The sequence below is a fragment of the Salvelinus sp. IW2-2015 genome, linkage group LG2 (genome assembly GCF_002910315.2).
Source record: "Salvelinus sp. IW2-2015 linkage group LG2, ASM291031v2, whole genome shotgun sequence".
Taxonomy (NCBI): Eukaryota; Metazoa; Chordata; class Actinopteri; order Salmoniformes; family Salmonidae; genus Salvelinus; species Salvelinus sp. IW2-2015.
The window spans coordinates 37,129,744-37,154,178 of NC_036839.1; the positions used below are offsets into that span (position 1 = coordinate 37,129,744).

Sequence of the window (24,435 nt, forward strand, 5' to 3'; positions counted from 1 at the left end):
TGCAATTTCATTGGCGAGGGGTTCTGCTAGCGGAACCCCAGTCCTAGACAGGTTAATCCCCCTCTTCTCACAGATATAGGAAAGGCATCTAGGAGAAGAAGCCGCTGGTGACTGTTGAGATGCACTAGCAATGCATACTGATACAGTATGTGATGGGGCTTCCCCTACTGTTTATGTTCCCCAATTACAATAAATACATGTCCACGTCAACATAAGGGGTTTAAGACAAAAGAAAAGCTATTTTGGATATGTTGAATATGATCATTTTATTAGACAAATACAGCATCCTGAGAAAAGCTACAAAAGTCAGTCAACCCAATTTCTATTAAACCAAGAAAAACAAAACCATTCATTTGTTCAGTCACCAACTCACTGCTAAAAACATTGAACAAGTTGATTAAAATAGATATAAAAAAATACAAATTACCAAACATTTGTAACAAAGTTGCAGTTTCAGTGTTACTGGTAAAGCAGGAAAGCCTGGAGTCTGTAAGGGAGGAAGAGGGCTGATGTTCTGTCCAGACGAGCATGTCCCAAACTTCTCCGAATGCAGAACCGACACAGCTGAGAAAGAGTGCAGGGACCTGGGGAGAAAGAGGTGAGGCAGTAAGGAGGTAAAACGAAGGAGATATGTCAGACATGGAAAATATGTTGATAGCCTTCCATCAGTAGACATACTAATAGCCCACTGGGCACAGATGTAAATTCAACGTCTATTCCATGTTGGTTCAAGTTAACTTCATTGAAATGAAGTGGGAACAACGTTGATTCAAACATTGTGTTGCCAGTGGGACGTTTGGGTAGAGTCATGTATGCGTGGATGTGCGTGTGAATGCATTAATAAACAAGTATTTTCACCTCTTTTCTGTATTGTAGTTCTGACTGTACTGTCGCAAGCTGCCAGCTCCAGAGGAGTCTTCCCGTCTGAATTCCTACAACTCCCATCAGCCCCGTAGTCCATCAGAAGCTCCACCATCCTGACTTCTCCCCCTAGCACTGCAGCATGTAATGGTGTGTCATGACCACACCCACCCTGGACATCAACACCTGATTGCAGCAGTCTCTCCACACAGTCGGTGGCCTGGGCCAGACAGGCTGTGTACAAAGGGGTTCCCACACCAGGCAGCTCCAGGTCTATGTGGAATCCATGGGACAGCAACACCTCTAGACACTCCCTGTGACCTGGGGAGGGAAACAACTTTTACTGAGTACAATGTTTACCATTATGCTGCATGAAATGGTCATTCTGAGTCACACTGCACATAAAATAAATCCACATGCACACTTACCTCTCTTTGCAGCCTGGTGGATGGGTGATGCCAGGTGATGGACAGCATGTGTGTTGGGGCTGTGCTGTAGAATCAGTCTGACACAGGCAACACTCCCACTGCTGCAGGCATTGAAGAGGGGTGTGGCTCCATCAGTCGATACCATCTCCACCTGCAGACACACAGGGAGCAATCACATGAAGCGGCTTTAGGTTAGACGCTACCTATATTGGTAAAAACAATCATTCATCACCTTTGATTCTTCCTAGTGTGAGCGAGAGAAGAAGAAAAAAAGGGTGTCCTTACATTGGCCCCATTCTCCAGTAGGAACGTGGTACAGGCGTAATGTCCTCCGAGGCAGGCCTCGTGGAGGGGAGAGACCCTGTCCATTGTCAGCATGTCCACAGGAAACCCCTGAGAGTGGAGAAGATGGAGGACTTCATGTCTATGTGATGTGTGTTTTGTTTAGTGTCAGTATGTCATTTTTATGGCAGCTTTATACTGTAAGACATGGTTTTGACTGTCTACCTGTGAGACCAGAGTCCTCAGGATCAGGAGTCTACCCTGGTAGGCAGCATCGTGAAGAGGGGTCCTGTCTGACCACAAGTCTGTCCAAACACAGCACATCATTATCAGACAAGCAATCTCCTGGACCTCAGAGACACTGAAGCCCAGTTCCTGCACTAGTATCACAAATAAACACTACCTGGGAGAACTAAACAACCACACTGACTTCCTCTCTCTCTCCCCCCAAACTGGTTGTACTAACTGTCTCGTCTCATCAATAGAAGTAAATGAATATACATCAGAAACCTGTTGGAACAGCCAGGAGAGTTCATGTGCAAATGAGAGGCACTGTAAGGGAAATGTGGTCTCACATACTCAAGTACTACCAGTGGTGTAAATACTTAAGTACTACAGCAGTTTCTTTTGGGGGGGGGGGGGTAATTTATTTTTTTGACAACTTTTACTCCACTACATTCCCAAAGAAAATAATGTACTTTTTACTCCATACACTTTCTTTGACACCAAAGTACTTGTTACATTATGAATGCTTAAGAGGACAGGAAAATTGTCAAAATCACACACTTAAAGAGAATATCCCTGTGCATCACTACTGTCTCTGATTTGGCAGACTCACTAAACACAAATACTTAATTTGTAAGTTATGTCTGTGTTGGAATGTGCCCCTGACTATCTGTAAATAAAATTGTGCCATCTGATATGCCTAAGGAATTTTAAATGACTTATACTTTTGCTATTTAAAATCAAATGCTTTGTCTTTTACTCAAGTAGTATTTTACTGGGTGACTTTCACATTTACTTGAGGCATTTTCTATTAAGGTACTGTATTGTTACTCTGCATATCTACATGCTGATGTATCTGTAACATACAGTATTTTAACTCTGCATATCTACATGCTGATGTATCTGTAACATACAGTATTTTAACTCTGCATATCTACATGCTGATGTATCTGTAACATACACTGCATTCAGAAAGTATTCAGACCATGACCACGTTGTTACGTTACAGCCTTATTCTAAAATAGATTAAATACATTTTTCCCCCTCATCAAGCTACACACAATACCCCATAATAACAAAGCAAAAACAGATTTTTAYAAATTCTATATGAAAATAAATTAAGTATTCAGACTCTTTACTTAGTACCTTGTTGAAGCACCTTTGGCAGTGATTACAGCGTTGAGTCTTCTTGGGTATGACCCTACAAGCTTGGCACACCTGTATTTGGGGAGTTTCTCCCATTCTTATTTGCAGATCCTCTCAAAGACTGTCAGGTTGAATGGGGAGCGTCGCTGCACAGATATTTTCAGGTCTCTCCAGAAATGTTTGATCGGGTTCAAGTCCGGGATCTGGCCCCTCAGAGACTTGTCCCGAAGCCCCTCCTGCGTTGTCTTGGCTGTGTGCATAGGGTTGTTGTCCTGTTGGAAGGTGAACCTTTGCCCCAGTCGGAGGCCCTGAGCACTCCAGAGAAAGATTTCATCAAGGATCTCACTGTACTTAGCTCCGTTCATCTTTGCCTCGATCCTGACTAGTCTCCCAGTCCCTGCAGTTGAAAAACATCCCCACAGCCTGATGCTGCCATCCCCATGCTTCACCATTAAGGACCGATCAGTGGAGTGCGGCAGAGATGATTGTCCTTCTGTAAGGTTCTCCCATCTCCACAGAGGAACTCTGAGTGACCATYGGGTTCTTGGTCACCTCCTTAACCAAGGCCCTTCTCCCCAGATTGCTCAGTTTCTCTTGGTGGTTGTTGGTGGTTCCAAACTTCTTTCATTTAACAATGATGGAGACCACTGTGTTCTTTGGGCTCTTCAATGCTGCCAACATTTTTAGTACCCTTCCCCAGATCTGTGCCTGACCACACTCCTGTCTCAGCACTCTACATTCAATTCCTTCGACCTCATGGCTTGGTTCTTTCTGACATGCACTGTCAACTGTGGGACCTTATATAGACAGGTGTTTGCCTTTCCAAATCATGTCCAATCAATTGAATTTACCACAGGTGGTCTCCAATCAAGTTGTAGAAACATCTCAAGGATGATCAATGGAAAAAGGATGAACCTGAGCTCAGTTTCGTGTCTCATAGCAACGGGTCTGAATACTTATGTAAATAAGGTATTTCTGTTTTTTATTTATATTTAGTACATTTGAGGAAAAAAATTGCTTTGTCATGTTTGGGTGTTGTGTGTAAGATTGCTGAGGAAATGTGTTTATTTAATCCATTTTAGAATAAGGCTGTAGCGTAACAAAATGTGGGAAAAGTTGGGGGGGAAATTGAGAAGAATGTAGTACAACTAGTTTTATAGATTGCCTTGATTCTGTCGCGAACTCACATATCGAGTGCTCAACGTGTTTGGTCTAAGATTAAGCGAAGGTTTCCGGCCATCGCTAACGCACGGTAATAATGGCACAAGCCAATCAAAGGTTGTAACACGGAACCCAAGCTGGCTGCGCGCTTGCGCCATCGTGTATAAATGTATTTTGTCCCCCTACACCAAACGCAGGTTAAAATATCAAAACAACAACAGCTTGTTTTGATATTTTAACCTGCGTATCGTGATAGCGCAGTCGATTTGGGTTTCGTGTTAAAGCCCCCAGGCATCTCTACCCCCAATGCTACAATTTATGTTAAGTGATCCCAGTGGTCGCTCAGGGTAGCCCTCATATCCATTCGTTTACTACTAGGATATGCTGAACAACACCTCTCCTGCTTGTCTGCCTGCGGTGCTCCCACAGATTCAGAGATCCATGTAATGCATCAGCAGCGGGTAATCTGATTTCCAATGACTACACCGGCAATGCTAATGTTTTCATCCTAAATGTAAGTCTCTCACATCTATGTCCCATGGAGAAGCAGTAGGCTACAGGCTAACATCACAAATATATCTTATCAATTTCTACACCCCCTCATGCAAATATGTTTGTCTCTCTGTGGGGGGAATGGTTACACGGAAGATGGGAAATGGACTGAAATAAAAGTGTGCACTGTGTGGCGCACATGAATGGTTTCAGAAGTGTGTGTGTCTGTGGACGTGATTAACTATACCCCCCCCCCCCCCSCSATGATGTCACTACACGAGAAGAACAACATTTTCAAAAATTTCTAAAAACCTGTTTTTGCTTTGTCATTACGTGCTATTGTGTGTAGATTGATGAGGAACATTTGTAATTTAATACATTTTCGAATAAGACTAATGTAACAAAATGTGGAAAAATTGAAGGGGTCTGAATACTTTCCAAATGCACTGTATCTTTACTTTTACTCAAGTATGGGAACTGGTTACTTTTTCCACCACTGGGTATTACTAAACTAGACTTTGGTTCCCTTACTTTCACTAAGAAAATGATATGCAGTATATTTATTCAGGACATACATCAGTCGGCTACCTACTGTGCACAGATATCAGTTCAATGTTTAGTTTTGATTTACATTTGGTTGGATTTGTCAACAAAAATATTTCACCATGTCATTGGATTTATGTTTTTTAAAAATACAAAATTCCCTTAAGTTGTTTACTTTTGTTCTTCAAATCCAATCAGTTTTCCACGTGGATTCAACGTCATCACATAAAAAAATTGGGTTGAAATTACATGTAAACAACATTGAATCAACCAGTAGGTAGACAGTATTCTTCTTCTAAAAACACACACCAATATATCTTGACCTAACTGCTCTCTCTTTCCATTTTCTCTATCTCTCATCGCCTCAACCAACTTCCTGAAATATCTGAAACAACTCTGGTTCTCAACTCTTAGGAAAACATACTGTATAATGTGTTTATTCAGGACACCAACCTTCTCTGTTGAACACCAATACCACAGACAAAAGCACAGAACACACTGAAGATCTCTTGGCCTCTCTCAAATTGTAAGTGTAACTTTCTTGCTCTCACAGAACACAAACTTGCTAAACAGTATTTACTTTGTCAAAGCAGCAGAAGAAAAAGAGAAAACCATACCAGCCATGAGCGAGTTGCATGCCAGTCCACCATAGATGTGGAAGGGTYCCCTCCAAGGCCGACTGCACAGGGCAATCTCCGTCTGCACACCAGTCATGGTCAAACAACAGCAGCCTCCTCCACAGTGAATGAACCAGCTATGGGTGGGATCCACAAACCTGTCTGCCCACTGCTGGCCTTCCCAGACCTCTTATCAGGCCCCAAGCTACCTCCTCCCCCAACCCTGAGGAAAGGAGTACCACCCCTACAACCCCCCTTTCCGTGGAATTGGGGAACCGTTGCATGACAATAGAGGTAAGCATAGGACCGACAGACACAGACACACACAAATGGAACATCTGTGTCTATTCTGATATCTAGGTGATAAGGTGTGGTATTTCAACATGTGCAGAGGACAACCTTATGGCGTAAGAAAAAAATTATTGGATAAGGTGCGATTGAATTTAAGAAATCTGTTTAGGACTTTCTAAAAGCCCATTTTAAGAGTGGAGTAGTAAAGCTATCTGCATATCTGTGTCGTTACATCATTCAAGTCCGGGTCACTGTTTCCTTCAGGGACATCACTTCAAAACAGCCAGTCAAAACATGGTGCCTGTAGTACATCCACATTGGAATGTGAATAGTTGGCTATTTTGAAAGTAAAAACTTGTTTTTACCAACATGTTTTTACCAAACCGTGGTTCAGTCTTCAGTCTGAATGAGGGCTACATAACATACCATATTGACTTTTCAGACTTGTTCTAAAACTATTGAGCTAGATTAGTATGTTACATGTATAGGGGTGCTGGGTGTGTCCAGCCCCTCTGGAACCTCCCTTGCATACAGTACTCTCTCCTACATCTCTTTGAAACATTTGACCCTCATGAATACCTTAAAACCACTTTAGGCAGAAAATGTGTTTCTATAGTGACAACAATGATGCTATTTACCCAGACTACAACCCTAACGATGTGTGAATGGTGCACTACCCTCACCCTTGAAAAGATAGGAATGCCATTCCTACCTCCTCCCCTTTCATTGCTATGTGTTTCGTCTGGCAAGATGTTTACAGTGAAAACTGTGATGTTTTTGTTCCAGGACGTACAAGAAGTTTGAGGCCCTAGCTATTGAAAATCCATGATCAGAAAAAAGGGTGATAAAATAGGTCATCCCGAAACAGACTTTACTTTCCTTATTTCCATCATAGGTCAAGGTTCAGGAATCAGTGCATCATTAGGGTACACACAGCCTTAAGCATGAGCTCACAAACATTTGTAAAAAATAAACAATCTCCAAAGGAGAGGAACCACCCAACAAAGACATTGGCAAAGCATGATATGAGTAAAAAAGTTAAACAGCAGAGAACTACAAAAAATGAAATTCAAGCACAAAAGGACAAGGAAGGGAACTTGGTTAGTGGGTGGTGTTGAAATACAAAACTATGCTATTAGACTCCCCTTAAAGTTTATACTGCTGTCTATGGCAACCAGTGGCATTCATTGTGGCATTTTTGTAATAACGGTATACCACCCAACCTCCTTCCCTAATCAAATAATTATCTGTRAACCTATATCCTTCTTTATTCAGTGCAAAGCATTGATAAAGAAATTAAAATACAAAAACTAGGAGTGGAACATTAGTGCTTCAGTTTTGTAGTTCATTCCGGGGTTACAAAGAATAAAAAGTATATCTATAACCGTCTTAACCTGAGCAAGAACACTCATCCTATTGTAAACATCAGGGTTCCCCTTAAAACATTCTGCAATGAGTGGTCAGTATCCACAGCTGATTAGGTGTTGGGTCAGAGGTCAAGTTAAGATTTTTTTAAGCAGTTATATTAAGGTTGAGGATAAGGAGTTGTGTTTGCTTGGAGTTATCATCATAGCTTGGTCTTTTGACCACCTGGCTCCTCCTTTGTCAACATGGCACTTTTAGAGTGAGTTCCTTTCCTATCGCCCAAGCCCTGCCTCCACAGCCCCTGGGGGCCCGTGGCGTCCATGGCAACGTCTATGAGGCAGTCTGGGAGGAGCCAGCGGAGAAGGATCAGGAAGAGGAAGTCGAGGACAGCAAAGAAGGCAAAGATGGAGCCTGCCACAGGGCCACAGTGGGTTCTCAATCTGAGCAGCCGTCTGTCAAGAGGAAGAACCTTCTCCCCAGCCACACGGTCATACACCTGACAGAACAGAGAGAAGATACACACACATAGTGTTAGTATCAATGAATTAAATCTCATCAATATCCCAGTCTGTGTCAATTAAAGGTATTACGGCAGTGTATCACAGTCTAGATTTAGGAAACATACAAAATATATTACGCATGTATGAGCCTACCTTCTCGGTCCTCTCTGCGACATTCCTCCAGGTGTAGAGGGTGCAGACGTGGGCGTGGATGGAAGCTGGGGAGGCGACGCTGCCCGATCGTTGCCTAGCGATGACACTGTCCAGGCCGGCACAAAGAGAACGCACGGTGGGCTCACACAGGGTGATCAGATCCTCAGGCAGAACCTCAGGGATCCCTCCAACACGCGTACTTACCACCTACACACACACACACTTCCATGAACCTCATTAACCACACACATACTCAATGACAAAATTCCCAGACCCATATGCATTGGGTGCATAACCCGATTAGGATGTACACTCACGGCGCTTGTGGTAATATGGTAATTCATATTAAAAGTTGAGGGTGCAACGATGTGCGGTCCTTTTTTACTGAACTCTGATGTGCACTTTGAAGATGTTAGAATAACTGTCCCCATTAACTTTTCCTCAGACAACAAGACCAGTAACAAACAACAAAATCACTAGCCTGTCAATCTACTATAGTAGAAATGTTTCGTTCTGTAATGCAATTAGCGGGAAAACAGCGCTGTCCAAAGCRCACCGCACATGAGTGATTTCATGTGACAGAGATGAAAATATCCATTAGAAATGTAGAAAGAGGGGAGATGTAATACGCAACAACTAACATGGGTTGCTAATAGGATTGTGCTTTTGGCTAATGGACAATGAAAGAAAGTGGATTTTAAATAATTGCCTCTACGGATATGGTCTGATTTTGGCTAGGGTACTTTGAAGCATGGTAAGACATGCCTCATAATATGTAGTAAAACTTTCAGATTTCAAACAATAAAGTATATGTTTTCAAAATGGATACTGCCTCCAGCTCATTGCAAAGTGGTGTGTGTCAAGCTGATGTAGCCTGCCTTCCATTGCATATGCATTTAATGTTTGTGATGTTTTAGCAGTAGCTCTTGCGCTGTCTGACAGATTTTCCACTCAGACTCTGTATCTGTATGCTGTACACGTGATAAATAAGATACATAACGAATATACTGTACACATGCGCCAATTTAAATCCACAAAATGTTGCGAATGAACCTAAAGACCTATAAGCAGGACCAASCAAATGTATTTACATCAACCGGTATTTACAGCAATAAATTGGCTAAAAAGTATTATTTCTCTTCTGCCAGACAACTGGCCTGCAGCAATTGTATTTATCAGCATTTGTATCATTTTTTTGTTTTGCCAAAAAGCCAGCTATAAACAGCTATTAACAGTACAACCACCTTCTAGTTTGTGTCCAGGTATGGGCAAGAGGATGAATATCGATTAATATTCAGTAGGCAAACAGACCTGTAGTCCACAGCTGGCCCCCTCCACTATAGCCATGCAGAAGGCCTCGGTCAGGGAGGTGTTGAGGAAGATATGTCCCTGGACCAGGACCCCCCGCACATCCTTATGCTCAAGGGCCCCCAGGAGACGCACCCTGGGGAGAGAGAGAAGCAAATCAGAGACACACCTACACCCACAAACATATACCAACCCACACACATCACTGTTTAATTCTACCTGTCGTGTAGCTGGTATTTCTCTCTCACTTCCTCCAACACGATTCTCTTTGGTCCCTCTCCACCAATCAGGAAATGTAGATCGGGATGTTTGAGGCACAGCTCTGGGATGATCCCACCCAGAAGATCTATTCCTAAAAAAGTGTAAAAGCAGCAGTTGAGACTTCACATTCCTACAATCATATCTACAGGCTTTATTTATTGATAAACGACAAGCGCACATAGTTCATCTTTTTGCTATGTGGGGTCTACATTTATCATTATATAGTCTCACCCCTCCATACCTTTACGATAAACGAGGCGGCTGACCACTACGATGGTGATCCTGTCGTCATAGCGCTGGGAAGGGTCGGGGGTGAAGTCTGTGGGGTCGACAGCGTTGGGGATGACAGAAACAATCTCGGGGTCAAGTGCTGCCCTAAGCACGGTGTTCTCCTTACTGGTGTACGACACGCACACAATGTGATTGGTGTCGCACAGAGACACCGTCAGCAGCTTATTGGTCAGCACTGAGCTAACATCAGCAAAACCAAAGAGGGAGTGGTCAGTAAACACCTGTAAACAGACAACAACTTTTAGTTATTTATACTAAATGGACACACAAAAACTATTTTAGGAACTTTATATGCTCTCATCTTGCTCTAGGATGCGCCTGCAATGGCATCATCTTCCCTAAAGTGCACCACTTTCGGTCAAAATTGGCTTAGTTTCACCACACACAACTCTGTTAAGACTGCTACCCACAACTCTGTTAAGGACTGGCTACCCACAACTCTGTTAGACTGCTACCCACAACTCTGTTAGACTGCTACCCACCGTGTTGAGGCCCATGGTCTTGGCGTGGAACAATGCATCGTGGCCCATGGCGGAGAAGGAGCTGTGGGCGTGCACCACGGTGATGCGCTCCCTGACAAACACGCAGCGCAGCAGCGGCAGGCTGTGGAAGCAGGTGGTAGCTGTGGACTGGTTGTACATCACCTGCAGGGGCAGGTAGTACACCTTGAGCCCGTTGGTCAGGTAGCGGACCCCCTTTCTGCAGCCGTAGGCGTGGGTGGCGATCACCACCTTGTGACCCTTCTCTATCAGACACTGAGACAGCTGGTAGATGTGGCTCTCCACCCCACCCATGTTGGGGTAAAAAAAGTCTGACACCATGCAGATGTTGTGCTTCCTGGCAGGGGCCTGGGGAGCCACTGTGAGCCCATCAGGGTGTCTGTTGGCTAGGGGAGCGTGGACAGYTGCCCCCCTCCTTCGCTGGCCCATGGTGGTGGAGTTATATGGTGGTGTGCGTCACTCATACAGGCGTCTTACATTTAGAGCAACCATGCACTGAGTAAACAATGAAATAAACATTACAATGGATAGCTACAACTACACAATCTGCCCAGATTAACCTAGGACTTGATCTAACTACAACATACACTTTGGTAATGAAGTTTATGGAAAGGTTATCTATGAATAAGCAGTTGCAAGTAAGCTAGCAAGTCGAGGAATTATCTTTGTAGTGGCTTGGACAACGATTCCCATAGATAACCGATTAATTTGTGGCTTGGAGGTAGCATGCTAACGTAGCTCGCAAGTTAGAAATGAGGCTAGGTAAGCTAGCTAGTATGTTTGCTGTAATGCTTCCGAGAACATTTGGACGATTGGGACTTGAGAGACTACGATCTTACCTTCAAAACAACGCGAAATTGTTTTTTGTTTGATATAAACCTACATTTTGTCTCAGTCCATCTTCATTCAAATTTCTGTCAATCAAAACAACCTCTTCACTTCCTGGTCCGCTTCAGATCGTCTTCTTCTTCTTTCTATTCTTCTTCTTCTTCTAGAATCTGGTGTTATTGCTGCCTCCTGCTGTAGTAGTCAGGAATAGCCTCACTGCCTCTGGTGCGTTCAACACCTGGGTTGCGGTCCAAACACTTAAATGTGTGTTCCAAACACTTAAAAGTGCGGTCCAAACACTTAAAAGACACACCCTTGTCCGCTTACCCTCGCCTTATGCCCTTGGGGGAATCCCCGTCGTCATCTTGGAGGGTGGTTTAAATGATTAGCCAAGCAAGGGAAGTTTGCAATGTAAGCCCCTCAGCCCTCGTTTTTAGTCGGCTTTGCAAGTGTACAATTATGTTCACACTACGGCCTGAAACTCCCCATAATTCAATTCACGATTGTACATCCTGCTAAGAAAAGTCTGTGAAAATGTTAAAACAACATCAATGGAGAAGTCAACATACAAGTGTAAGTAAAAACGAATGCAAATAAGGTAGACATTTTGTTACTACATAAAAAGTAAATATGTTTTTGTTTGGTTATCTTTTGGAAATTGTAKAAATAAAACATTTTCCTTCAGAAGTTCCAGCTAGGCGTATTTTAATAATGATATTTTTAATATAAGTAGACATGCACTCATAATTGACTGTAGCCCATATAAAGCACCACAAGCTACCGGTGGCTGAAAACAAAATCATAGTGGGATGAATGAGTGATGAATTTCCGGCCAAAGGTGGTCCATTTAAAAATCATTCCTTCCTCCCTCACCCCTTGCCCTGCAAGTGTATACTTGTCAGACATCATGATACGTCATCAGAAGTGTCCACTTCATTTTACGTCTTAGGGGATGGGGTGTGTCTTTTAAGTGTTTGGACCGCAACCCTTGTGTTAATGTCTTCAGTTCAACAAGGCGCAACATGGCAAGACTTCCTGGAACGCTTGCGAAGCAGACCAAGCTGACCAGGACGGCGTTTGGAGTTTGAGAAGTCAATTAGAGAAGTGAAGAATTCTATTTTAGATGGTAATTTTCTCGAAATCTAAAAGCACAACCTAGATCTGAGCCAATATCTTAAGTAGTTGAACATGTTATTACTCCAGCCTCGTAAAAGAGACAAACTGAAACATTTAYATTTTCGTCAAAAACAACTTTATATCGTAGGAGTGTCTTTGATTTGATGGCCTAGACATGGGCAGTTCGGTACGAGATGACCGTTGGACCCGAAGACATGTTTATCTGCATGACATCGCCATGACATCGCCTACAAGCTTGATCTGGGATTTCTATTGGAGAATACGTTTCTGCCTATATACTGTACTATCTTTGATATCACAGTGACATCCAAATAGTTACTACCAATATTACAAGTTATTTCTCGTGTAGGCTGCTATCCTACTCAAACTAAAATCAATTGGGATGGAAGAAATTGGACATGGTGACCAAATCCAGAAGTTATTTCTGCCCCGCCCATCGAAATAAACTACTTTATTTTATAAGTTTTAACTAGCACCATGCTGCTGACATTGCCATTAAAACTACCTGGGAAAGGTTTAACAGGAGGACTGAATGATGTCACCATTGCCCTTGATACTAAGCAATGTTGTGCTATTTTTATTGACTTGGCCAAAGCTTTTGATACAGTAGACCATTCCATTCTTGTGGGCCGGCTTAGGAGTATTGGTGTCTCTGAGGGGTCTTTGGCCTGGTTCGCTAACTATCTCTCTCAAAGAGAGCAGTGTATAAGGTCAGAATATCTGCTGTCTCAGCCACTGCCTGTCACCAAGGGAGTACCCCAAGGATCGATCCTATGCCCCACGCTCTTCTCAATTTACATCAACAACATAGCTCAGGCAGTAGGAAGCTGTCTCATCCATTTATATGCAGATGATATAGTCTTATACTCAGCTGGCCACTCCCCGGATTTTGTGTTAAACACTCTACAACAATGCTTTCTTAGTGTCCAACAAGCGTTCACTGCCCTTAACCTTGTTGTGAACACCTCCAAAACAAAGGTCATGTGGTTTGGGAATAATCTCACCTCTACCTTACCTGACACCCTAGACCCACTTCAATTTGCTTACAGCCCCAATATATCCACAGACGATGCAATCCCCATTGCACTGCACACTGCCCTATCCCATCTGGACAAGATGAATACCTATGTAAGAATGCTGTTCATTGACTATAGCTCAGTATTCAACACCATAGTACCCAGTATTCAACACCATGACACCACAGTACCCTCCAAGCTCATCATTAAGCTGGTGACAGGAAAATAACCTCTCACCCAACGTCAACAAAACAAAGGAGCTGATCGTGGACTTCAGGAAACAGCAGAGGGAGCACCGCCCCTATCCACATCGACGGGACCGCAGTGGAGAAGGTGGAAAGTTTTAAGTTCCTCGGCGTACACATCACTGACAAACTGAAATGGTCCACCCACACAGACAGTGTTGTGAAGAAGGCGCAACAGTGCCTCTTCAACCTCAGGAGGCTGAAGAAATTTGACTTGTCACCCAAAACCCTGACAAATGTTTACAGATGCACAATTGAGAGCATTCTGTCGGGCTGTATCACAGCCTGGTACGGCAACTGCACCGCCCTCAACCGCAAGGCTCTCCAGAGGGTGGTGTGGTCTACACAACGCATCACCGGAGGCAAACTACCTGCCCTCCATGACACCTACAGCACCCGATGTCACAGGAAGGCCAAAAAGATCATCAAGGACATCAAGGACTGTTCATACCGCTATCATCTAGAAGGCGAGGTCAATACAGGTGCATCAAAGCTGGGGCAAGAGACTGAAAAACAGCTTCTATCTCAAGGCCATCAGACTGCTAAACAGCAATCACTAACTTAGAGAGGCTGCTGACTACATTGAGACCCAGTCACTGGCCACTTTAATAAATGGATCACTAGTCACTTTATACAATGCACTCTAAATAATGGCACTTTAATAATGTTTACATATCTTACATTACCCATATCTCATGTATATACTGTATTTTAATATCTATTGCACCTTGCCTATGCTGCTCGGCCATCGCTCATCCATATACTTACATGTACATATTCTCATTCACTCCTTTAGATTTGTGTGTATTAGGTAGTTGTTGGGGAATTGTTAGATAACTTGTTAGATATTTCTGCACTGCCGGAACTAGAAGCACAAGCGTTTCGCTACGCTCGCATTAACATCTGCTAACCATGTGTATGTGACAAATAAAATTTGATTTGTCTGTTTCCAATTATGTTTGTACCATGTTTTCTGCTGCTGTCATGTTGTGTTGCTACCATGTGGTTGTCATGTGGTGTTGCCGCCATGCTATGTTGTCTTAGGTCTCTCTTTATGTAGTATTGTGGTGTCTCTCTTGTCATGATGTTTGTTTTGTCCTATATTCTTATTTTTAATCCCAGCCCCCATCCCCGCAGGAGGCCTTTTGGTAGGCCATCATTGTAAATAAGAATTTGTTCTTAACTGACTTGTGTCGTGTAAGTTCTAAAGAATCAACGCTCATGAATATTACCAGTCACAAAATTCAGACATTAGCTTCCTCCTCATGAGTCATTGTCAACCCATCTGCTTCACATGTTATCTTAATGATTTATAGGACAGTGATCAGAAAAGAGGAACTGATGCTGGTAATCTTTGTCACACAATTCACTAGACATGGGAAGTTTTTCCATAGCCTTACAGCTAATTACAGATATTGCAGCCCCAGTATCAAAAATAAAAATTATTGACTCCACACTATGTTCCTTTTTTTACTGTAGAGTGGTTTTTAAGAAAAATTGACTCTTGTCCCTCAGCTACTTCCTCTTTCCAACTTGTGTCAACTTCCCCTTTGTCTGCCCCTGTCTCTACCTCACATCCGTTTTGATAGTCTGGATTGTACAGTGTCGTCTGTGGAGGTGGTCTTGTCATCCAGGGCGTTCCTTCTCCTCCTACTCCTGGGGCCCCCCTTGGGGTTCCTCTAACCCTCTGTCCTCCCCTGCCTCGCCTCTCCATGGTTAGCCCGTGCCTTGTTGAGCAGTGCCCTGATCCCAGTTGTTTGCATAATGTCCCAGTTTTCCGCATGTGAAGCAGACTCTGTCATTCTTGGCACCCCCTCTTCCTCTATGGGCACCTCACTGCTGACCACCATGTCCCTTCTCAGCCTGCCCTTGATAGAATGTCAGCTGGGCAGCCTGTAACTTCTGGCCTTTCACCTCCCTCTCCTTCTTTTTCTCCTCCTGCCTCTCACCCACCTGGCGTTCTGCATGCTTGCAGTGCTGGACCACAGTGTCGATTGGCTCCGTCTCACAACTGATGCAGGTGGTTCTGACCATTTTCTGGAWCTCCTCCTTCAGTCCTCGGACTAAGAAGTCTTTCATCAAATGTCTGTATGCATCTGTGCCAGAGACCATGCCACTGTTCAGTCTGAAGCACGTCTCCAGGCGTTTTTGATAGTCCCCCAGGCAGTGATATTTCTTCTGAGTGCAATTGTTTTTTTGCTGGCCAGTCAGTCCTGGCAGGATTTAACAATTTCAGCCTATCCCTAAGGCTTGTCAACTGGGTCTGGTAGGCTCCTCCTGCGTCCCATTGGAGGTTGAGGTCAAAGTCGCCCTCCATGTCTCCCCATTGCAGGCCCATCTTCTTTCTGAAAATGTGAGCCACTTCAGCAGCAGATGGCTTATACTGCCTACATATTCGTCCATTGGACTCCCAGATGGTGAAGCGTGATTCATCACTCCAGAGATAGCGTTTCCACTGCTCCAGAGTCTAATGACAGCGAGATTTACACCACTCCAGCCAGCACTTGGCATTGCGCAGATGATTTTTACGCGCTACACGCTTCAGCACTCGGTGGTCCCATTCGGTGAGCTTTGCGGCTGAGCCRTTGTTGCTCTAGCAAGGCAGAAATTTGACAAACTGACTTCTTGGACAGGTGGCATCCTATGACAGAGCTCCATTGAAAGTCACTGAGCTCTTCAGTAATGCCATTTCACTGCCAATGTTTGTCTATGGAGAGTGCAYGGTTGTGTGCTCGATTTTATATGCCGGTCAGCAATGGGTGCCGCTGAAATAGCCCAATCTACTCATTTGAAGGGGTGTTCACATACTTCAGTATTTATAGTGTATGTTATGAATTCCAATTTGTTGTGGCTCACATTAGCAAGGTGGCTAACGCTAATGTTAGCTAGCCCTAGGGGTTAGGGTTAAGGTTAKGAGTTAGGCTAAAGGGTTAGGGAAGGCTTAGTTAAAAGGGTTAAGGTTAGGGGAAGGGTTAGCTAACATGCTAAGTAAGTGCAAAGTAGCCAAAAAGTAGTAGTTGCAAAGTAGCTAAAATTGTCCATGATGAGATTTAACACGCAATATCTGGGTTGCTAGATGTTTGCGTTATATACCCATCCATCCACCCTCATTTCATTTTTGTCTTATCTAACTAAATAATTATCAGAATAATTTCAGTGTCCCGGATTTACCTTTAATATGTTACGTCTAGTCTATGAGAAGCTGTCCAGGCTGTAAATTTGGGTACCAGGCATGTCCATAGTCTTTCCCAAGGGAGAGGGATAACTGGGCCCACAATCTGTCTTCTCCAGCAGGTGGCATCTTACATTTACATTTTACATTTTAGTCATTTAGCAGACGCTCTTATCCAGAGCGACTTACAGTAGAGTGCATACATTTTATTACATTTTTTACATACTGAGAAGGATATCCCTACCGGCCAAGAGCAGACGCTCTTATCCAGAGCGACTTACAGTAGAGGGCATACATTTTATTACATTTTTACATACTGAGACAAGGATATCACTACCGGCCAAGAGCAGACGCTCTTATCCAGAGCGACTTACAGTAGAGTGCATACATTTTATTACATTTTTTTTACATACTGAGACAAGGATATCCCTACCGGCCAAACCCTCCCTACCGGCCAAACCCTTCCTAACCCAGACGACGCTATGCCAATTGTGCGTCGCCCCACGGATCTCCCGGTTGCGGCCGGCTGCGACAGAGCCTGGGCGCGAACCCAGCCCAGCCTGGGCGTGAACCCAGAGACTCTGGTGGCGCAGCTAGCACTGCGATGCAGTGCCCTAGACCACTGCGCCACCCGGGCATCTTTTAGTTTTTTTCACTCACCAAGAGAGGAGTTTTTGTATGGAGGTCAATGAGAGAGGGTCAAATTGAATGGCTTATTTTCTACGTGTGGCTTATTTGATCGAATAGAACTTTCGTAATGCTTAGGTTCTTACGAGGGTACTGATATATAGGACAGGTGACATCCTGGTATATCGCAGTTGTGCCTGTTCCACCCACCAACGAATTTCTGGCTATGCCACTGATCTGGTCAATATAATGGATCATCTGTGGCTTTACCAAACTGAACCATTTAGCGTCCTTATACACATGGCTTGGGCCAAATCAGGATAAATTACATTAAATGACAATGAGGAAAGGGTTATCATAAGTCCATAGAAATAGGTAGGATTCACTGAAATACTCAGCCCTGGGAGATGAACGAGACAATGGTATGTGTGATGTGTAGGCTACAGTGCACTTTACCTCTCCAGTGCAAAAACAAACACAGCTGGGAGGATTAAGAGGGCCGTCAAGGATATGTTTGATATCTTACACAAAACTATGTGTCTTGTTAAGCTTCACTGCTCATCTTTGCTCCCTCTCATCTGCTCTTCCTGTTTCCACTTCAGTTCCTCCCCTATTCAGACACTCAAGTATAGCTAAGTTTGCAGCAACTGGATGGAATATGCAGAAAAATGCACCAAATTCTTTATTAATCTTCAACATATAAATGCTACCAAAAATAATTTACTGCAACTTGTCACCCATGATACAGCAAACAATATTTTGAAAGAGGAAGTAAAGTACTTTAATATGTTTTAGTTTCAATTTCCACTAACCAAAGTTAATTGTGAAGGCCCAATTACGGAGGAGGAACTTCTTGATGCAATTAAAGCCTTGAAGTCCATGAAAATTCCTGGGCTGGATGGCATACCAGTTGAGGTATATCAAACCTTTTTCCTGATGTACTAAGAGGACCGTTATTAGCATGTTTGTTAACACTTGACACCTAACGTCATAACACATTATGACACGGTCATAACCATGTCATAAAAGCTGACATAACTTGTCATAACCTGTCATAATATTGTCAGAACACTGTCAAACACATATTTACACCTGTTGTGACATATATAGAGTTATTTTATGGCTGTTATGACACCTACATGAGTGTCAAAACCCACATTTATTCAAATGTCTTTTTTCTCTGCCAAGAAGTTTCCTTTCGTTTGTAAGTTTGTTTCTTAAATCCTTTGTTGTAATTAACTATTTGCCATCATATTTTAAATACTTTACTTTATGACACTCTTGTAGTGACACAACTTGTAGACTTGTTTACGTGCTGCTGTGCGTTTTGTTGCTAACCTTACTTTGCTACCTGCCAACTTTAATGTTTTTACTTTTTAATTACTGTTTATATATTTAGTGTTTCCCTCGCTCAACTTTTNTTTTGTTGCTAACCTTACTTTGCTACCTGCCAACTTTAATGTTTTTACTTTTTAATTACTGTTTATATATTTAGTGTTTCCCTCGCTCAACTTTTTTTCATTCAACTTTTTCACTCCGGACGTTTTATCTGGAMGTGGTTTGTCAGGACCTCCACCAGCCGAAGTTAAGTAGTAACATTAACATGATGCCTTCTAATTGCAGTCACTGCACTCATAATATACAGGAGAACGATCGCCTTACGTCGAGGATAGCTGTGCTGCAAGCCCAGCGTCAGACGCAATCGTTAGGCAAGGGTAATTTAAGTGTAGGAAAGGATGAAACAGCGTCTGAGTCACCAGTAAGTACAGATAGTAGTATAAATCCCCTCGCACAGTCCCCGCAGCTGGACAACTTTCTCATGGCTTCTGGGAGAAAATGCTGTAGGAATGCTCAACCGGTGTCGCTCATTCAGCTGACAGAAACAGAAACCGGTCGGAGTCTGAGGCCGAGCATTCTCTGGTCTCTACTCCTCCCGTTACGGGGTCTGAGCCGCCGAAGCCTCCCACCATTAGCTCTGACAAATGGAAAACCCTAGTCATTGGCGACTCCATTACCCGCAGTACTAGACTTAAAACGAATCATCCAGCGATCATACACTGTTTACCAGGGGGCAGGGCTACCAACGTTAAGGCTAATCTGAAGATGGTGCTTGCTAAGGCTAAAACTGGCGAGTGTAGAGAGTATAGGGATATTGTTATCCACGTCGGAACCAACGATGTTAGGACGAAACAGTCAGAGGTCACCAAGCGCAACATAGCTTCAGCGTGTAAATCAGCTAGAAAGATGTCGGCATCGAGTAATTCTCTGGCCCCCTCCCAGTTAGGGGAAGTGATGAGCTCTACAGCAGAGTCTCACAACTCTCATCTTATCTACGAACATAGACAGGGCTCTAACTCCCCTAGCTCCACAATGAGATAGGGTGCAGGCCAGGCAGCAGGCTGTTAGCCAGCCTGCCAGCTTAGGGGAGTCTGCCACTAGCACGGTCAGTGTAGTCAGCTCAGCTATCCCCATTCAGACCGTGTCTGTGCCTCGACCTAGGTTGGGCAAAACTAAGCATGGCAATGTTCGCCTTAGCAATCTCACTGGAATAAAGACCTCCATTCCTGCCATTATTGAAAGAGATCGTGATACCTCACATCTTAAAATAGGGCTACTTAATGTTAGATCCCTCACTTCAAAGGCAGTTATANCCTCCATTCCTGCCATTATTGAAAGAGATCGTGATACCTCACATCTTAAAATAGGGCTACTTAATGTTAGATCCCTCACTTCAAAGGCAGTTATAGTCAATGAACTAATCACGGATCATAATCTTGATGTGATTTGCCTGACTAAAACATGGCTTAAGCCTGATTGAATTTACTGTGTTAAATGAGGCCTCACCTCCCGGTTTACGCTAGTGACCATATCCCTCGCGCATCCCGCAAAGGTGGAGGTGTTGCTAACATTTACGATAACAAATTTCAATTTACAAAAAAMCCCAGACGTTTTCGTCTTTTGAGCTTCTAGTCATGAAATCTATGCAGCCTACTCAATCACTTTTTATAGCTACTGTTTACAGGCCTCCTGGGCCATATACAGCGTTCCTCACTGAGTTCCCTGAATTCCTATCGGACTCTGTAGTCATGGCAGATAGTATTCACATTTTTGGTGATTTTAATATTCACATGGAAAAGTCCACAGACCCACTCCAAAAGGCTTTCAGAGCCATCATCGACTCAGTAGGTTTTGTCCAACATGTCTCCGGACCTACTCACTGCTACAGTCATAATCTGGACCTAGTTTTGTCCCGTGGRATAAATGTTGTGGATCTTAATGTTTTTCCTCATAGTCCAGGATTATCGRACCACCATTTTATTACGTTTGCAATCGCAACAAATAATCTGCTCAGACCCCAACCAAGGATCATCAAAAGTTGTGCTATAAATTCTTSGACAACCCAAAGATTCCTAGATGCCCTTCCAGACTCCCTCCGCCTACCCAAGGACGTYAGAGTACAAAAATCAGTTAACCAYCTAACTGATGAACTCAATTTAACCTTGCGYAATACCCTAGATGCAGTCGCACCCCTAAAAACAAAAAACATTTGTCATAAGAAACTAGCTCCCTGGTGTACAGAAAATACCCGAGCTCTGAAGCAAGCTTCCAGAAAATTGGAACGGAAATGGCACCATACCAAACTGGAAGTCTTCCGACTAGCTTGGAAAGACAGTAYCGTACAGTACTGTGCAGTATCGAAGAGCCCTCACTGCTGCTCGATCATCCTATTTTTTTCCAACTTAATTGAGGAAAATAAGAACAATCCAAAATGTATTTTTGATACTGTTGCAAAGCTAACTAAAAAGCAGCATTATCCAAGAGAGAATGGCTTTCACTTCAGCAGTGATAAATTCATGAACTTCTTTGAGGAAAAGATCATGATCATTAGAAAGCAAATTACAGACTCCTCTTTAAATCTGCGTATTCCTCCAAAGCTCAGTTGTCCTGAGTCTGCACAACTCTGCCAGGACCTAGRATCAAGGGAGACACTCAAGTGTTTTAGTACTATATCTCTTGACATAATGATGAAAATAATCATGGCCTCTAAACCTTCAAACTTTATACTGGACCCTATTCCAACTAAACTACTGAAAGAGCTACTTCCTGTGCTTGGCCCTCCTATGTTGAACATAATAAATGGCTCTCTATCCACCGGATGTGTACCAAACTCACTAAAAGTGGCAGTAATAAAGCCTCTCTTGAAAAAGCCAAACCTTGACGCAGAAAATATAAAAAAATATCATCCTATATCGAATCTCCCATTCCTCTCAAAAGAAATTGAAAAAGCTGTTGCGCAGCAACTCCCTGCCTTCCTGAAGACAAACAATGTATACAAAACGCTTCAGTCTGGTTTTAGACCCCATCATAGCACTGAAACTGCACTTGTGAAGGTGGTAAATTACATTTTAATGGCGTCAGACCATGGCTCTGCATCTGTCCTCGTGCTCCTAGACCTTAGTGCTGCTTTTGATACCATCGATCACCACATTCTTTTGGAGAGATTGGAAACCCCAATTGGTCTACACAGACACGTTCTGGCCTGGTTTAGATCTTATCTGTCGGAAAGATATCAGTTTGTCTCTGTGGATGGATTTGTCCTCTGACAAATCAACTGTAAATTTCGGTGTTCCTCAAGGTTCCGTTTTAGGACCACTATTGTTTTCACTATATTTGACCTCTTGGTGATGTCATTMGGAAACATAATGTTAACTTTCACTGCTATGCGGATGACRCTGTACATTTCGATGAAACATGGTGAAGCCCCAAAATTTCCCTCCCTGAAAGCCTGTGTTTCAGACATAAGGAAGTGGATGGCTGCAAATGTTCTACTTTTAAACTCGGACAAAATAGAGATGCTTCTTCTAGGTCCCAATAAACAAAGATCTTCTGTTGAATCTGACAATTCATCTTGATGGTTGTACAGTCGTCTCAAATAAAACTGTGAAGGACCTCGGCGTTACTCTGGACCCTGATCTCTCTTTTGACGAACATATCAAGACTGTTTCAAGGACAGCTTTCTTTCTTTCTCTCTCTCTCTCAGAGAACCTGAGCCMTAGGACCATGCTTCAGGACTACCTGGCCTGATGACTCSTTGCTGTCCCCAGTCCACCTGACCTGCTCCAGTTTCAACTGTTCTGCCTGCGGCTATGGAACCCTGACCTGTTCACCGGACGTGCAACCYGTCCCAGACCTGCTGTTTTCAACTCTCTAGAGACAGCAGGAGCGGTAGAGATACTCTGAATGATCTGCTATGAAAAGCCAACTGACATTTACTCCTGTGGTGCTGACCTGTTGCACCCTCGACAACCACTGTGATTATTATTATTTGACCCTGCTGGTCATCTATGAACATTTGAACACCTTCGCCATGTTCTGTTATAATCTCCACCCGGCACAGCCAGAAGAGGACTGGCCACCCCTCATAGCCTGGTTCCTCTCTATGTTTCTTCCTAGGTTTTGGCCTTTCTAGGGAGTTTTTCCTAGCCACCGTGCTTCTACACCTGCATTGCTTGCTGTTTGGGGTTTTAGGCTGGGTTTCTTTACAGCACTTTGAGATATCAGCTGATGTAAGAAGGGCTATATAAATACATTTGATTTGATTTGAAGTTGAAGCCTTTTGTATTTTGTCCATCAGTTCACTCCAATTAGGGGGTGGGTGGGGGGGTGGTAGCGTTAGGGGAAAATAAAGGAGAAAAATATAAATATATATATTTACCCCAAAATATATAGGGGATTGGAAATAATGCAGATAATTACATTTATAAAAAACACAATATTAAAGCTGATCAACCCCATGCAATCAAAACCACAAAAACATTTCATCTGAGATTACACAACGCAGGAATACAATCAAAAAAAAAAAAGTTACTTGTCACATGCACCGAATACAACAGGTGTAGACCTTACAGGAAATGCTTACTTACAAGCCTTAACCAACAATGCAGTGTTAAGAAAATACATTACAAAAGTAAGAGATAAGAGCAGCAGTAAATAACAATAGCAAGGCTATATACAGGGGGTACAAACGCCTGAAGGTACCACGTTCATCTGTCCAAACAATAGTACGCAAGTATAAACACCATGGGACCATGCAGCCGTCATACTGCTCAGGAAAGAGACGCGTTCTGTCTCCTAGAGATGAACGTACTTTGGTGTGAAAAGTGCAAATCAATCCCAGAACAACAGCAAAGGACCCTGTGAAGATGCTGGAGGAAACAGGTACAAAAGTATCTATATCCACAGTAAAACGAGTCCTATATCGACATAACCTGAAAGGCCGCTCAGCAAGGAAGAAGCCACTGCTCCAAAACTGCCATAAAAGCCAGACTACGTGTTGCAACTGCACATGGGGACAAAGATCGTACTTTTTTGGAGAAATGTCCTCGGTCTGATGAAACAAAAATAGAACTGTTTGGCCATAATGACCATCGTTATGTTTGGAGGAAAAAGGGGAGGCTTGCAAGCCGAAGAACACCATCCCAAACCGTGAAGACGGGGGTGCAGCATCATGTTGTGGAGGTGGTTTGCTGCAGGAGGGACTGGTGCACTTCACAAAATAGATGGCATCATGTGGAAGGAAGATTATGTGGATATATTGAAGCAACATCTCAAGACATCAGTCAGGAAGTTACAGCTTGGTCGCAAATGGGTCTTCCAAATGGACAATGACCCCAAGCATACTTCCAAAGTTGTGGCAAAATGGGTTAAGGACAACAAAGTCAAGGTATTTGAGTGGCCATCACAAAGCTCTGACCTCAACCCTATAGAACATTTATGTGCAGAACTGAAAAAGCGTGTGCGAGAAAGGAGGCCTACAACCTGACTCCGTTACACCAGCTCTGTCAGGAGGAATGGGCCAAAATTCACCCAACTTATTGTGGGAAGCTTGTGTAAGGCTACACGAAACGTTTGACCCAAGTTAAACAATTTAAAGGCAAATCTACCAAATACWMWYWRWKWGTATGTAAACTTCTGACCAACTGGGA

At 43.3% G+C, this 24,435-nt stretch overlaps 2 protein-coding genes across 3 annotated transcripts; both read right to left on the minus strand.

The window, feature by feature from the left end:
- Nucleotides 1-240: 240 nt before the first annotated feature.
- asb11 (ankyrin repeat and SOCS box containing 11) lies at nt 241-6,438 on the minus strand. Its single transcript, XM_024009857.2, has 6 exons — nt 5,756-6,438; nt 1,797-1,876; nt 1,575-1,682; nt 1,290-1,440; nt 859-1,182; nt 241-584 (listed from the first exon to the last, which is right to left on the minus strand). The coding sequence occupies exons 1-6, from the start codon at nt 5,850-5,852 to the stop codon at nt 460-462; spliced, it is 885 nt and encodes a 294-aa protein (XP_023865625.1). The 5' UTR covers nt 5,853-6,438; the 3' UTR covers nt 241-459.
- Nucleotides 6,439-6,896: 458 nt separating this feature from the next.
- On the minus strand, nt 6,897-11,469 carry piga (phosphatidylinositol glycan anchor biosynthesis, class A). 2 transcript variants are annotated; one of them, XM_070448780.1, is made up of 7 exons: nt 11,308-11,469; nt 10,407-10,919; nt 9,875-10,145; nt 9,592-9,724; nt 9,376-9,508; nt 8,065-8,271; nt 6,897-7,907 (listed from the first exon to the last, which is right to left on the minus strand). In XM_070448780.1, the coding sequence occupies exons 2-7, from the start codon at nt 10,851-10,853 to the stop codon at nt 7,614-7,616; spliced, it is 1,485 nt and encodes a 494-aa protein (XP_070304881.1). In that variant the 5' UTR covers nt 10,854-10,919; nt 11,308-11,469; the 3' UTR covers nt 6,897-7,613. The 2 variants fall into 2 exon arrangements, with proteins under 2 accessions (XP_070304881.1, XP_070304879.1); XM_070448778.1 differs by having other exon boundaries at nt 11,264-11,469.
- Nucleotides 11,470-24,435: the final 12,966 nt, after the last annotated feature.